Genomic DNA, 15,503 nt, shown 5'->3' on the forward strand with positions numbered 1-15,503 from the left:
AGCGAAAAAGTGATAGGTTTCAGCAGCCGCAACGTGATACAAAGACACGCTTCCTATGGCAAGCCATTTATTCTTTAAGACGAACTATTGTTATGCTACAAGTACTTAATTGAGTAGAAACTAAAATATTTTTCAATTTTATTAGTAACTATTCATTATATAGTAGTACTTATTCATTTTATATTAATAATTATATCAGCAGTAACAAGTATATATTCAATTAGTACTACTAGTCACTGTCAATATTGACAAATGATGACAAATCCCCAGCAGTAAACGCATGCCCTGTTGTATTTCAGACGTACCCAAAGCGCTTGTGCCACTTCTGACATCAAGGACAAATGGATTTGCAATGCTCACTTTGTTGTGTCCAGTGTAGACAGCCTCAAGCTGGTGTGGTGCATCCCATGTAGTCACGGTGTAAGAGTTTTCACTGAACTATAAAGTAGCTATTTAATTAAAGTTGCGAAGAAAAAAAAACTTGCATCACATTTTATTGTGATTGTCAAAACATTTGGTAACTAAACAGAATTTCATTATGTTTAGTGACAACATGTTACAATGTATGACTGGTAGGCACATATCAGTGCTTCACACATATTTCCTTGACCCAAATTTCACGATTTCAATTAATAAGCTTAAGATTTTATTCTGATCTTGATTCATAAACGATTGAGCTCTCTCAGCTGGTATTATTATTAAAGGTTAAAATGAACAACTCAAATTAATACAATGTGTTTTTATGGCTAATAATGTCAATATTTTGAATGATATGAGTAAAAATATAATATAGTGTATATATTTAGTAAAATATTCCTCTCTATAGTTCATTTTCAAGATAACTAACATGCTATGGTCATTAAATGGCTTTCCAGAGATAAATGTAACATTACATGACACATTGTTGTCCAGCTGTTTTATTGACCTCTTTCCACAGTTGAGACACTGATTAATCGATTACTTGAGCCACATTTGGTAAGTTGCATTGCATCTTTCAACATACCTTCTAATGTTCATTCATGTTTATTTACTATTAACTATAGTATAGTAAAGAGGAAGAGATTATCAGTTCACGCTGATCTGTCACATCACATGACAGAGTGTCAAAAGTTATTGTTTAAATTTCATAATAAAGTCGACGGAATTTTAAAGATGAGATTTTGTTTCATATCAACAACTTGCTCAGTCTTGTTTGTTGGTGTCAGTGTCCTCTTTGCTTCGCTGTTTTACACAGAGTGAGAAAATGGATGTGTAATGTCAATGGACTGGAGCCTTTTCACAGACTGTGAGGACCGCTATACTTTGTATTATATTATCTTTGCATAATTTTTTTTTAAACTAAACACTGCTGTGAGGGTGTTTTTAATACAGTGGCTGTGGAAGTAAAATTTACTCTCTCTCTTGACTGCTGTTATCAATCTCTCTCTGTTTTTCTCCTCTTTTTGAAAGTTGTGAAAACACTATTCTGGATTTTTTCTTTTGCTATCTGAGCAAATGGGAACATATATATATATATATATATATATATATATATATATATATATATATATATATATATATATATATATATATATATATATATATATATATAGTATATATATATATATATACACTGTATATATATATATATATATATATATATATATACAGTGAGGAAAATAAGTATTTAAACACCCTGCTATTTTGCAAGTTCTCCCACTTAGAAATCATGGAGGGGTCTGAAATTGTCATCGTAGGTGCATGTCCACTGTGAGAGACATACAAATAAAAAAAATCCAGAAATCACAATGTATGATTTTTTTTACTATTTATTTGTATGATACATTTGTATATTTGTATTTGAACACCTGAGAAAATCAATGTTAATATTTGGTACAGCAGGGCTCCAGAGTGCGACCAAATGGTCGCATTTTGCGACTAAAATTTGAGAGTGTGCGACTGAATTTTACATCCAGTCGCACATGTGCGACCAGTAAATTTGCCTGCTGTCGGTACTGGAGAAATTAAGAAAATACACTTACTAATTATAATTGATAGACGTTATGTCTGGCAAATTCTATCTTTGCCAGCCGTTTCTATATGAGAGAATATTAAACCATTTCTTCGCAATCCAGAAGAGAGAGAGAGAGAGAGAGAGAGAGAGAGAGAGAGAGAGAGAGAGAGAGAGAGAGAGAGAGAGAGAGAGAGAGAGAGAGAGAGAGAGAGAGAGAGAGAGAGAGAGAGAGAGAGAGAGGAGAGGAGAGAGAGAGAGAGAGAGAGAGAGAGAGAGAGAGAGAAGAGAGAGAGAGAGAGAGAGGAGAGAAAGAGAGAGAGAGAGAAAGAGAGAGAGAAAGCGAACGAGCTCTCTCACGTGGAGCTACAGCGAACACAACACCACAGTCAGCTTTAAAGGGTGAGTGACGATGGCCCAAGAACTAAACAGAAGTTGTCTGCTTAAACTTTAGGGATGTGCTGTGATATTAATCAAATTTTATTTTCGAGAATTATAAAAAGATGGAATGAGGGAATAGACCTGTCACGATTATAAAAAATAATCGTTTGATCGCGATTAATTGGTCTAATCGCGGTCATTACAGGTGATCGTTATTATTGCCCACTATTAGAAGACACAAGGGGGCCCTGTAGTTAGTAGCGGGAAGTTCGGATCATTTTACAGACTCGGATCTTTGAATCTCGTTCAGCAAAATGAAAAAAAAAAAAAAATTTGAGTCATTTCAGCATAACAGGAAGAACGAAAGACTCGGACCCCGCGGAATGCGAACCTCGAAAGATGAACTAATAATTTCTCTTTCCGGTTCTGACAGCATAGTCTACTATAGGACTGACAGGAAGAACGAAAGACTCAACCCGAACTCGAGGGATGAACTAACATTTTCTGTTTCATGTACAGAACCTATGGGATTTTGCGCACACGCGCGGCCAACAAAATGAACGGATCACTCTCTGAGACAACTCGGTAGTCCCGAGTCATATTAAGAATCATTCGTTCATGAACGACGTACCTGCAGCACTCTACTTCTACCGGTCTCCCTCTGAATTCATTACGCTGAGCATTACGTTCAAATTATATTGCCCTGTTGATTTCTCCATCCTGAGTTAGAGCAGCCCAGTTATTCAACAAAGATGGATTTAGTTTCAAAGCCGAAAACGACAACGCCAATCAACATGACATCATGGCTTTGCTTAACTTTCTAAAGCCAAATGGCGTGTTATCTGTACGCATTTTGAGCTATCCGCGTGTATGTCTACGCCGTGTGATTCCGCGTGTATGTGTACGCCGAAACAAACCATAATCTCCGCGTGTATGTCTACGCTGTGTGATTCCGCGTGTATGTGTACGCCGAAACAAACCATAATCTCCACGTGTATGTCTACGCAGTGTGATTCCGCTTGTATGTGTACGCCGAAACGAACCATCATCTCCGCGTGTATGTCTACGCCGTGTGATTCCGCGTGAATGTAAATGGATTTATAAACATACTAAATTATGTTTTTTTTTTGAAAATGTAAAAGTGCAGAATGTTTCTTGTGATGGGTAGGTTTAGGGGCTTAGGTTTAAGTGTGTGTGTGTGTGTGTGTGTGTGATGGGTAGGGGCAGTGTAGGGGGATAGAATGAAACGGCGTTGATAAACACGTTAAAAAGCGATTATGCGTCTTGATAGCACTCCAAAATGGCATAGCGAATTGGCGTGTCATACATAGGTTTCCTTTAATTTCCAAGTTGGCGAGAAAGTAGCCTACATGTGCATATGTGCAACAAGTACTGCTTCTGAAAGAATGTTCAGTACAGCTGGCAACATTGTCACCCCAGTTAGATGCTGTCTTAAGCCAGAAAAAGTCAACATGCTAGTGTTTCTTTCCCGTAATCTATCAAGCCATTAAGGAGCATGATTGTTTTTATTTCATAATTTGATTTTTATGGCCTGTTCTGTTATGGTCATAGTTTATATTTGTGATTCATTGTTTCTGTTATTTACAGAATTTTCAAAGTTGTAAAATATATTTATATTTTACTTTAGTTTGGAATGAGATATTGACAGTCCTTTATGTGTTATGGTAAATTTATGGTGATTGTTTCTATTATTTATACTTTCATATACATTTACATTGTTTCTTTAAATGTACACATTTCTGAAAGATACATATTTTTCATTGATTAAATTACTTTAATATTTAAAGGCTTTAAGTGTATTAATGTGTTATTGCAAGTGACAACTTACAAGGGATTCAATTAAATAATCACAACAATTTGTATGACAATTAATCGACAAAGCCCTAAAACAGGCAATTAATCGCCAAAGCCCTAAAACAGACAATTAATCGTCATAATCGCAATTATTTATTGGACAATTAATCGTCAGCCAAATTTCATAATCGTGACAGCCCTATGAGGGAAAACTATTCCTAAAGCCGTGTTCGTCGAGCTCATCCTTCCCTTCACAGCCTTGCGCTGTCATTTCTCCTTAAACCTAAACTAAACGTCAGATTCAGTGATTGTTGTAAACTGCAGTCTCTACTGTTGCCAAACTGCGGGATGTGTTTGATAATAAAGAGCTATTAAATGCACAATAATCCGCGCAAGAGACGCTGTTTCCAACTTCAAGGCGGCTTATGTGTGTGTGCGCGTCTAAACCATCAAATAAACAACAAATAGCCGGATTGGAGAGTAGTTATTTTAACAGTTTATATTTTAAATGGGCGTAAATAGTTTGGAGAAATAGGAGAATATGATATTATTAGTTCTACATTCGATCGGTCTTAAAGGGGCAGCGTCTAATAAACCTGCTGACGATTGAGCCATTAATTCGAATCGAACAAAAGGCAAATAGAAAATATTCACATCTCTTGAATTAATAACTTTAGCTTTTATAAGCATTAATCTATCAATTTATACAGTGAAAACTATGCAGTGTTATTTTACATTTCATTACTTTATTAGATTTCTTTGCAGGTTTGTTCTTTACTGTAATATTAATGTTAGCAGACCCTCCGAATGCCTGCACACTGGTCCATTTACAAATAGATGTTTTATATTTTGTTCAAACTTTGCGGTTTCTTTTGCTATAGATATTTTACTTTTCAGATTATAAAGCCATGTTAATTATGTTCTTAATTATGTTTTTTTTTAGATATATATAAAAAAAATTAAATAAAGTATAATAAAAAGAACCGGTAAGAATACTGTTAAAGTACCGGATCGATAAGCAGTATCGGTAAGAGTAATAATACCATTAAAACCTTAACGATACAGATCACTATTAGTAATACAGTGGAAATTAGTAGATTTGGTTAGCATGTTGATTTACGGTGTGCGCCCCTAAAATTTCTGGTTGTGCCCCTAAAATTTTCAGTTGGGGGCCACTGTGCTCCTAGTGAAAAAAGTTAGTCTGGAGCCCTGTACAGTATCCTTTGTTTGCAATTACAGTTGTTTGCACACACTGCAGGAGGGATTTTGGCCCACTCCTCCATGCAGATCTTCTCTAGCTCAGTCAGGTTTCTGGCCTGTCGCTGAGAAACACGGAGTTTGAGCTCCCTCCAAATATTCTCTATTGGGTTTAGGTCTGGAGACTGGCTAAGCCACGCCAGAATCTTGATATGCTTCTTACAGAGCCACTCCTTGGTTATCCTGGCTGTGTGCTTCGGAACATTGTCATGTTGGAAGACCCAGCCTCGACCCATCTTCAATGCTCTAACTGAGGGAAGGAGGTTGTTCCCCAAAATCTTGCAATACATGGCCCTGGTCATCCTCTCCTTAATACAGTGTAGTCGCCCTGTCCCATGTGCAGAAAAACACCCCAAAAGCATGATGCTACCACCCCCATGCTTCACAGTAGGGATGGTGTGCTTGGGATGGTACTCATCATTCTTCTTCCTCCAAAAACGTTTAGTGAAATTATGACCAAAACGTTCTATTTTGGTCTCATCTGACCACATGACTTTCTCCCATGACTCCTCTGGATCATCCAAATGGTCATTGGCAAACTTAAGACGGGCCTGGACATGTGCTGGTTTAAGCAGGGGAACCTTCCGTGCCATGCATGATTTCAAACCATGACGTCTTAGTGTATTACCAACAGTAACCTTGGAAACGGTGGTCCCAGCTCTTTTCAGGTCATTGACCAGCTCCTCCCATGTAGTTCTGGGCAGATTTCTCCCCTTTCTTAGGATCATTGAGACCCTACGAGGTGAGATCTTGCATGGAGCCCCAGTCCGAGGGAGATTGACAGTCATGTTTAGCTTCTTCCATTTTCTAATGATTGCTCCAACAGTGGACCTTTTTTCACCAAGCTGCTTGGCAATTTTCCCGTAGCCCTTTCCAGCCTTGTGGAGGTGTAAAATTTTGTCTCTAGTGTCTTTGGACAGCTCTTTGGTCTTGGCCATGTTAGTAGTTGGATTCTTACTGATTGTATGGGGTGGACAGGTGTCTTTATGCAGCTAACGACCTCAAACAGGTGCATCTAATTTAGGATAATAAAAAATGTAGTGGAGGTGGACATTTTAAAGGCAGACTAACAGGTCTTTGAGGGTCAGAATTATAGCTGATAGACAGGTGTTCAAATACTTATTTGCAGCTGTATCATACAAATAAATAGTTAAAAAATCATACATTGTGATTTCTGGATTTTTTTTTTTTTAGATTATGTCTCTCAGAGTGGACATGCACCTATGATGACAATTTCAGACCCCTCCTTGATTTCTAAATGGGAGAACTTGCAAAATAGCAGGGTGTTCAAATACTTATTTTCCTCACTGTGTATATATATATATATATATATATATATATATATATATATATATATATATATATATATATATATATATATATATATATATATATATATATATATATATATATATATATATATATATATATAATGTAGTCTCTCATTCACCGCTATAGAATTTTACCCAACTATGATGACTTCCGCTGCTGAGAAACCCGGAAATGTAAAAGGTCTTGTGGACTTACAATGGCTGCCGTATGCGCATTAGACCGGTCTATAGGTTGTCCCAATAGAGGGTATGCGTCGGTGTCAATTTCCCGCCTGAAAATATGCCCATATAGGGGAAAACGCGAATAAAACAAATGATTATCAGTTTAAACTCAATATAGAGTCAATATAGTGTTCCTTACAACTTACCAAAGATCCAGTGATCCATGGATACTGACATGCAGCCATGAATCGTGTTTTCCTGACATACGAGTCTGATTTCGATACATAAATATTTATCACTGTCAGGTCAGTCATCACAATTTCGAGAGTGAATCCCACATTTATATGCGGATGGGCCTATGTATTGAAGCGGGTATGTGGCCGCTTGTCAAGAATGTAAAAAAAAAAGTTTTATTCAAATTCTGAATATATTATAGGCCTATATCACCTAGACAGCGCGCAAAGAGCAAAGAGTGCGGATGGGCCTATGTATTGAAGCGGGTATGTGGCCGCTTGTCAAGAATGTAAAAAAAAAAAGTTTTATTCAAATTCTGAATATATTATAGGCCTATATCACCTAGACAGCGCGCAAAGAGCAAAGAGTGCGGATGGGCCTATGTATTGAAGCGGGTATGTGGCCGCTTGTCAAGAATGTAAAAAAAAAAAGTTTTATTCAAATTCTGAATATATTATAGGCCTATATCACCTAGACAGCGCGCAAAGAGCAAAGAGTGCGGATGGGCCTATGTATTGAAGCGGGTATGTGGCCGCTTGTCAAGAATGTAAAAAAAAAAAGTTTTATTCAAATTCTGAATATATTATAGGCCTATATCACCTACACAGCGCGCAAAGAGCGCTCCCTTTATAATCACTGAAAGCTATCACTCATTCAATTAACGTGATCTCACAAAGTTCCGTTACATTAATCAGTGAAGCTGACGACACAATGAATCTCTCATTTACATAATATCCACACTTAGGCCCTGTCCCAAATGGCACACTTCATGTGCACTTTCGGTCTTGTGGACTTACAATGGCTGCCGTGTGCGCGTGTCCGTTAAGTCCACGAGACTGCAGGGTGTCCCATTTGTCATTTTAGGTCTCAGAAGGGTGCTCGTGAGCGCCCCCTTTGAGGTCGATATGCACCCTCGATGCGCACTTCTGCCGAGCCCGCACTGGTGCAAGCTACGCAGCGAACTTCTTCCCGGCAGTCAAAGCGGCATTACGTTGTGAAAGTGCGGACTCAGAGGAAGACCGGGAGGGTTTAGGGTGCCATTTGGGACAGGGCCTTAGAGAGGATTAGCGCACATGCAGAACTCAGCACTGGACAAAAACTCAAGCAGTGAGTGGATTCTCACTTCAACACCTGTGATTGGCCAATTGCGTTGTAGAAATCAACAAACATGCCTGTGATTGGCCACATTACTCACCAATGCTAAAACACGTTGGAAATTGAATCATTTGACGAGTGCAAATACAGATACACATAGGATATTTTGCCAACTCCTTTTCACTAATAATATACTATTATTAGGAATTCTTACAGAGGATTACAGATGCTAGACCAGCAGTGTTAGGCAGCTTTTCCCTCTTTAAGAAATCAGTAGCAAAAGCAGCAGCGGGTGGCAGTGGTTTAGTGAGAAAATTACATGCTATTATCAAGTTTGTCTTCCTTGGTCAGGAGGGGGGCACAGGGATGTCCATGGTGTCCGTTTACCACTCAGTGGGGCGTAACCGCAGTCACTCCAGCTGACGGTGACGTCACGTGCATATATTGTCATTTTAGGTCTCAAAAGTGTGCTCACGAGCACCTCTTTTGCGGTCGATATGCACCCTCGATGCGCAGACTTCTTCCCGACAGGAAAAGCGCTGTTACGTTACAAAAATGCGGACTCATAGCAAGGCCGCAAGTGTTTAAGGTGCCATTTGAGACTAGGCCTCTCACGCTGAATGTGTGAGAGTTAGTAGCCCTACAAAAATTGTAATGCATGAGTACTGAAGGCTACCTAACTCAAAAGATAATAGTCAGTACTAAATATGCAGGTTACCAGTATATGAATGAATGAGTATTAGTATCTAGTTATTCGAATTGATGTTAAAACGGCTTGCCATAGGCTACGTTTCCAACATCAAGGATGGGCGGTGGTTTGTGTGTTTTTACTAGTCAGTTTTGATGCAGGTCTCAGTGAAATAATGCAACAGTAACTAAGAATCCGCAAATAAATGCTGCATGATTGTCGCGAGGTGAAACCAAGTGAAATTTCTTCACCTTACCTTCCGACGCTTCCAGAATTGACCCACATGCCAGTCCGCGCGTGGTTCCCTCCCGGCTCCCGTTAAACCGGGTGCAGGAGATCAAATCAAACCTTTAAATGACCGAGTAGTCTCTGAAAAACTCTCGACTGTTTGTGTACAACTCGCTGGGTGTCACGGCTGACACAAAGGCAGCATCTTCACACTTGCTTTCTCTGCTGAGCTGAAAGAGATCCCCTGAAACAAGTTTGCAGAATGCAGTGGAGAACCTAAACTATGAAGTGTGCTACATCTATCCTCACTCTCTTAAAGATGCCTCTTTCTCCTGAAATTACTGACATTTATAGGTAAGCTCTCATTTCGGGGCGTTCGCTGGTGTGTTATTGTTTCTACAGCTGATTTCGCCAATGGCACGCCTCTACTTGTGCGTCACGTAAACTGAACTCACCCCGAGTCCATGGCATTGTGACTGGCAGCCAATCAAATCCGTCGCTGCCAATGGCCCCGCCCCGTCTGGAACACTCGGCCCGGCGTTAACCCACAATCTACCAGTCATTTGTTTAGACTCAAACACGCTCTGACAGGCGACGCGGTTACAAAATGTTTTACATTGTTGAGTACAGAACACATTGTAGTTGTGTTTGTAAACTAGTGTCATATAGGCTATTGAATCATTGGACGTAAGAGGTACTGCATATTCAATAGGCTGACATTGTTTTATTGCGATAGCACGCGTACAGCAACTTCACTTTCAGTCACATCTTTCGGGCGTCACAATCCAATAAGGCAGTCAAGAACACTGCAGTGTTTTATTATAGGCCTAACTTACACATTTTTTTTTCGCAAATGGCAGCTGTTTACATTGTAAAACCAGGATGCGTTTGCGATCTGTATACAGATGTGTATTAATAATTAAAAAAGTGTCAAAGGGCGACAGCTGCACTGTGTAAAATAAAAAATAATAACAAATCATTCTGTGCAGGAAATGTTATAGGCCTAATCTAACAGAATGCCCCTCTTGTCTCAACTAAGATCTATATAAACACGAAGTAGCCTATAGGTACTATTTAGTAGCTAGTGTAGGGGGTCTCCGCAAATGTAACGTTACATATTATGCACATATTTTAAATTAATCCGCAGTAACGATTCATAGTAGATATATTCATCAATTCAAATTTGATTCCTTAAAAAAATAACTTTTTTGAATTGTTTTTGAAAATGATTGTTGTCTTAAAATTAACATTTCTTCAAAATAACATTTTATTTCATATGGTTCCAGTGATGTAGCCTACTAAAACTGATGTACTAAAACAGACACAGCAAGTAATGAATACTGCCCTCTAGTGTTATATACTGGTATAAAACACACCACAGACCTCTAGTAAGTGCTGAGAAAGAGAGAAAAGATCACCCAACACCACAGTGTTTCCTTTTTTATAGTATTTAAATTTTGAAAAAACTCTCTTTTCTCAAACATCTAGACTGCTGATAGGGTCTGACCATGATGTCATTGCACCATGTCAGTCACAGATTTTAGTGAAGCACATGCAGCCCCTGTTCCCACACTTCAGTCAATACAGCCTTTTCTGCCATCCATCTCAGACCCAGCTGGACTCTAGCAGGCATGCCAGTGCCAGTTCAGCAGTGGGCCCTGAGAAAGTGATGCCCCCGTGGCCCCTCTGGAGCACCCAGAATGAGAGCGAGAGACGGAGAGCTGAGACTGAGAGATGTGCAACACGGAGCTATGAACACGTGGGCACTGTGGGATTTGTCTATAATAGGGTTTACATGGAATGATGTATTATGAGGTGAGGATAGTAAAAGTGTCTGAGCCTGTAATTTACAGTCAGGCTTCTTACACTGACATTATGACAGTGCAATGCAAAGAAAATGGAGGGCAGAAACATAAATTAGGCTGGGTGGATGAAGGGTGAGCCTGGGAAACATTATGAACTGTCTCCTGCAGAGCTGAGCTATGTTTGTTATTGTGGATTTTGGATGTGAACTGCAGGTCATGAGCGCGCACATTTAGATATACTGTGCATGCACATTAAAAATAACATTCTCTATCAAACAAACTCGCGCATACTCTCACTTGGCATAAAGATGCTAACATGATGCATGATCATGCAAGTGGCCGGCCTTTACAAACTGTGTTTTACACAGCTATCATAACTGGATGCGTAACACATTTTACTGCAAACATATTCAGCTTCAGACTTGGCAAAGTAGGTCAGACCGGTTATACAATGGGGAATCTTTTTACGGAGCATAAATTCAATAAAGTTGAGCAACACAAAAAAAAATGCATAAACAGGAAGTCATAGGCCTGACTACATTAGTACAGCGATACCAGCGGACAAACTGTCATTAGTGAACTGTATGCTGCACACGCCTGTCGTGGGTACTAATAGTTTGTGTTAAAGAAGGGATAAGATTTAGCGCCATGGACACAGAGTCTCCACACAAGTCCTTAAGTGCGTAACGGGGAGGAAAAAGATGAGATTGACATTCTGAGAACAGGGGGAGGTTTCCTGGGATCAGTCCTCGAACAGAGGCATGGTGCTGCCCATGTGAGTGGCTTGTGAGGTTGCGTGCAGAACATCCAAACAAAGATAACGCTTAGGAAAATAATGAAGATAAAATGACAGAAACTGGCAATGAGTGTAGATATACAGAAAATAAAATAATTTCTGGGATACTATGTTGAATTTTTCATAGCCATTAATTATAGAATTGTGAGTGTTTGTACAAACATGATCATCGTGATCTAATGTACACGAGGAGGGGAGTCACATTTATATTCAAGTTAATTATATTATAATAGAGAACCAAAACCCCAAAGTGTAGTTATAAATGACTCAAATCAATAAATTAATTCAGTAAGATTTAGAAAGTGTTTGTGAGTTCATCATTAAAACTTTACTTTCACTGCTGATTCATGACTAGACCTTCCGGTGAAAATGACAAGCTTTTCTCTGGTGACATAAATATATATATATATATTTATTTATTTATTTTTTGTGCAAAGGCCACATCTTAAAATCCAATCAACAGCCGATGCATAAAAGTTTTTTATTTTTCAATAATCCGTTACACTCAAATGTACATCGCAATACTGAAGAAAATATCTATTGCTACGTCTGTATCATCGCGACTTTAACATGCACGCTAACTTTTGTGTCTTTGTGTATGTATCTGTATGTATCTGTCTTTGGCAACATCCAGTCATGTCAAAAAAGATGAATGGAATCTTGCATCTTTAAAAGTGGCATAGACAAAAGACAGGCAAGGGACAAGGGTATGATGGAGGGGGGCAAAGAGGGGAGAATGTGAGACAGGCTTTATCTCCACAACACAGAAACAGGCCAGTCTTATCAACCCACAATTTCAAGCTCTCCAAGTATGTTAACACTCTGGGTTCAGGCCAGCTGTCAGTGTGCTACATCTGTATGTAGGCTACTTACTGTTCTGATTTATGTGCAGCACACTAGGTGTCAACTTTCTTCCAAAGCATGTAAAAAGTGCATTCTCATACAGTAGTAACTTTTCTTTTGAACATTGGGGGGGTGGGGGAGGGTGGGAATTTATATTGATATTTGCTTGTAACATGATCACATTGTGATAGAGCAGTGTTTGTTAAAGGTTAGTTCACCCAAAAATGAATATTCTGTCATTAATTACTCACCCTCATATCGTTCCAAACCCATTAGACCTTTGTTCATCTTCGGAACACAAATATGTCAAAGAGCTTTCTGTCCCCTTCAGCTACGCAAATACCTCTTTGACGCTTCAAAAAGTTCATAAGGACATTTCGATTGTGTCTCTTCAGAAACTTGGACTAAACTGCTCAATTCATATGGATTAGTTTTACAATTTCTTAATGAACTTTTTTAAGCGAGTCGTAGTGGTAGTTAAGTGGTAGTTGCGTAGCTGTCTATGGAGGGACAGAAAGCTCTCAGATTTCATCAAAGCAATATCTTAATTTGTGTTCCGAAGATGAATGAACGTCTTACGTGTTTGGAACTCAGATATTTAAGTGATTTAGGCGTAGGTTTTGTTTATACTGGGTTTATATCTGAAACCTTGGACTGGTCCACTAATGTGATGCAAAAATGTGTACTGCAAAATAACTGCACAAAATATCTACTGAGTTTGAAGCAAAAACGTAGTCTGACTGACAAACAAATCACTCTTATGAGCTGGTTGTTTTTAGTGAATCAAAACATACAACAGGGTGACCAATGTGGCCCGATTCATTACCAAACGTCTCTCACTAGCCAGTTCTTTTTAGTGAATCGAAAACATACGGCTGTGTTCCGATTCATTAACAAACTACTCTCATGAGCATGGTTGTCAATGAATAGTTCAAAATATAAATTAACACTTAAATCATTTGGAAACTATATAATTATCAGCTTTATCAGAGAGAGCATTTATTTCAAATGCAAGCAGAATGACACCCAAATGAATCAAATCGTAATCGAATTGAGACATTTGTATGAATACCCAGCCCTACTACAAACACAATCCCCAATTCAGTGAGTCTCAAGTGGAGGCAGGCACTCAGCTGATATGTCCAATGGCAACACAACTCAAGAGAATGCAGTGCTGCCTCTGTTTGTGTGAAAGCAGCTCTCCTCCATCCTATTGGAAACAACAAGCTTGAAGAGATGACAGTGCAGAGAGTAAGATTTCCTTGCATTGTTCAGTGACTTAAGATGCTCTAGAGCCATGCTCTAGACCAGTGGTTCTCAAAGTGTGGTACGAGTACCACTAGTGGTACTCAGGCTGCCTCTAGTGGTACGCAGAGGAATCCCTAAATAAAGTAATGTTAAAACCTACAGTCTATGGTTAAAACGGAATAAAATTTTTTTTACATTTAAGTACAGTACAGTTAATTTAATAATGATTTAATTATTTTATGTACCTGTATGTAAGCACAGTGCAGTGTTAATATTCAAACTGTGTATTTACAACGTTAAAGTGGTTAACAACAAAAAATATTCTTATTAGGAATAAACTGCCTCGTTTTTGAACTGTGCAGAGCTGTAGCTGAATAGTTAGGCCTTCTACACTACTGTATTTTAATGTTGGTCATTATGGTGGTACTTGGAGAGCAAAATATTTTCTGAAGTGGTACTTGGTATAAAAAGTTTGAGAACCACTGCTCTAGGCTTTAGTCAAGACTAACTCACCAGGCCTCATTAGGAAGGGGTTATCAGTACCTTCAAGCCACTGACAGACACTTCTGCTCTAAATCTGAAATCAATTAATATCTAACCACATGATAAATGCTTTGACAAGCTCTCTGAGCTACTGTAGGCCTTATCTGCTCATCCCATAATGAGTGAGACATCTTGAGTCAGATGTGATTCTGATACCCCCTCCCCCCCCTGCTGCGTAGTTCATATCTTTAATATTAGCAAGATATCTAATCTTATAGTAGACTAGGAGACAGAAGACATCTCCGTCTTTGCAGGATGTGTCATGTGTTAAATGTGACCATCTTTAAGCAGAACCAGCTCAAATGAAGAGGCTAATCTAATTAACCCTTTACTCAGCTGTTTAATCACAGGGCTACAGCGGGGCCAAGTGCAGTATGGCACAAGCTCCCTTCAAGATTACCAAACTTCAGCTTGAATTAATTGAATTGATCATGTTCTTTTTGAACATGATTTAATCATGAATTTTGAACTAAAATGACCGTTATGACTCAGAGGGGACTTTTTTTGAAAAATGACACTTGCGCAGATAATGAAAAGGAATATCAAGTCTAGTTTTCAGGAGATCTTTCCTTCCTTTTTATCCTTAAGCCTTAAAACATGTCAATGACATAATTGTGGTTGAATTCAAAGAACTGTTATTACTAGCCTGAAGTCAAAGTACTGCTTGTCTGAAATGACATTCATTGGAAGACAACTTTACTGTTGCTTTCCAAAAAAGAGACAAACCATTTTATTTAGTTTTTACCCATAGGGTTAAGGGGGGTGAGCACTTGCTGTATAAGAAAATACATTAAAATGATTTTTTTTTGGCAAATAATAAACCAAATTAATTATCCCATCAATCATTGTTCTGACCTGTACTCAGTGCTGCAATTTGATCTATTGTGCTATGTTCTTAACCGAGACTATACCGTCCATCACACCTGGGTGTAGATACACTTCAGGCTGTGTTTGCAAAGGATATTTAATTGACTACTTCAAATGAATAGAGACAGTGGAACATATAATGATAAAACCTTTCTCTGGATCCTTTGGAGTAAATATATTTACTACTGTAGCTTCACCAGCAAGGCAACCTTTGGTTACC

The 15,503-nt window shown here is 38.6% G+C and overlaps 1 protein-coding gene across 8 annotated transcripts in view; it reads right to left on the minus strand.

Annotated features, from left to right (window-relative positions):
- The window catches only part of rhobtb4 (Rho related BTB domain containing 4), a 64,023-nt gene that overhangs the window by 40,396 nt on the left and 8,124 nt on the right, over positions 1–15,503 (minus strand). For 2 of the 8 annotated variants that reach the window (XM_079815073.1, XM_079815072.1), the window contains exon 1: positions 9,210–9,605. The exons of the other annotated variants lie outside the window; for them this stretch is intronic. In XM_079815073.1, coding sequence (XP_079671199.1) covers positions 9,210–9,238 — 29 coding nt within the window. In that variant the 5' untranslated portion in view covers positions 9,239–9,605. Of the gene's footprint in view, positions 1–9,209; positions 9,606–15,503 lie in introns of those variants that run through there. 8 annotated transcript variants of the gene reach the window in all.

The sequence above is a fragment of the Gobio gobio genome, assembly GCF_949357685.1.
Source record: "Gobio gobio genome assembly, chromosome: 4".
In the NCBI taxonomy this organism is placed as follows: domain Eukaryota; kingdom Metazoa; phylum Chordata; class Actinopteri; order Cypriniformes; family Gobionidae; genus Gobio; species Gobio gobio.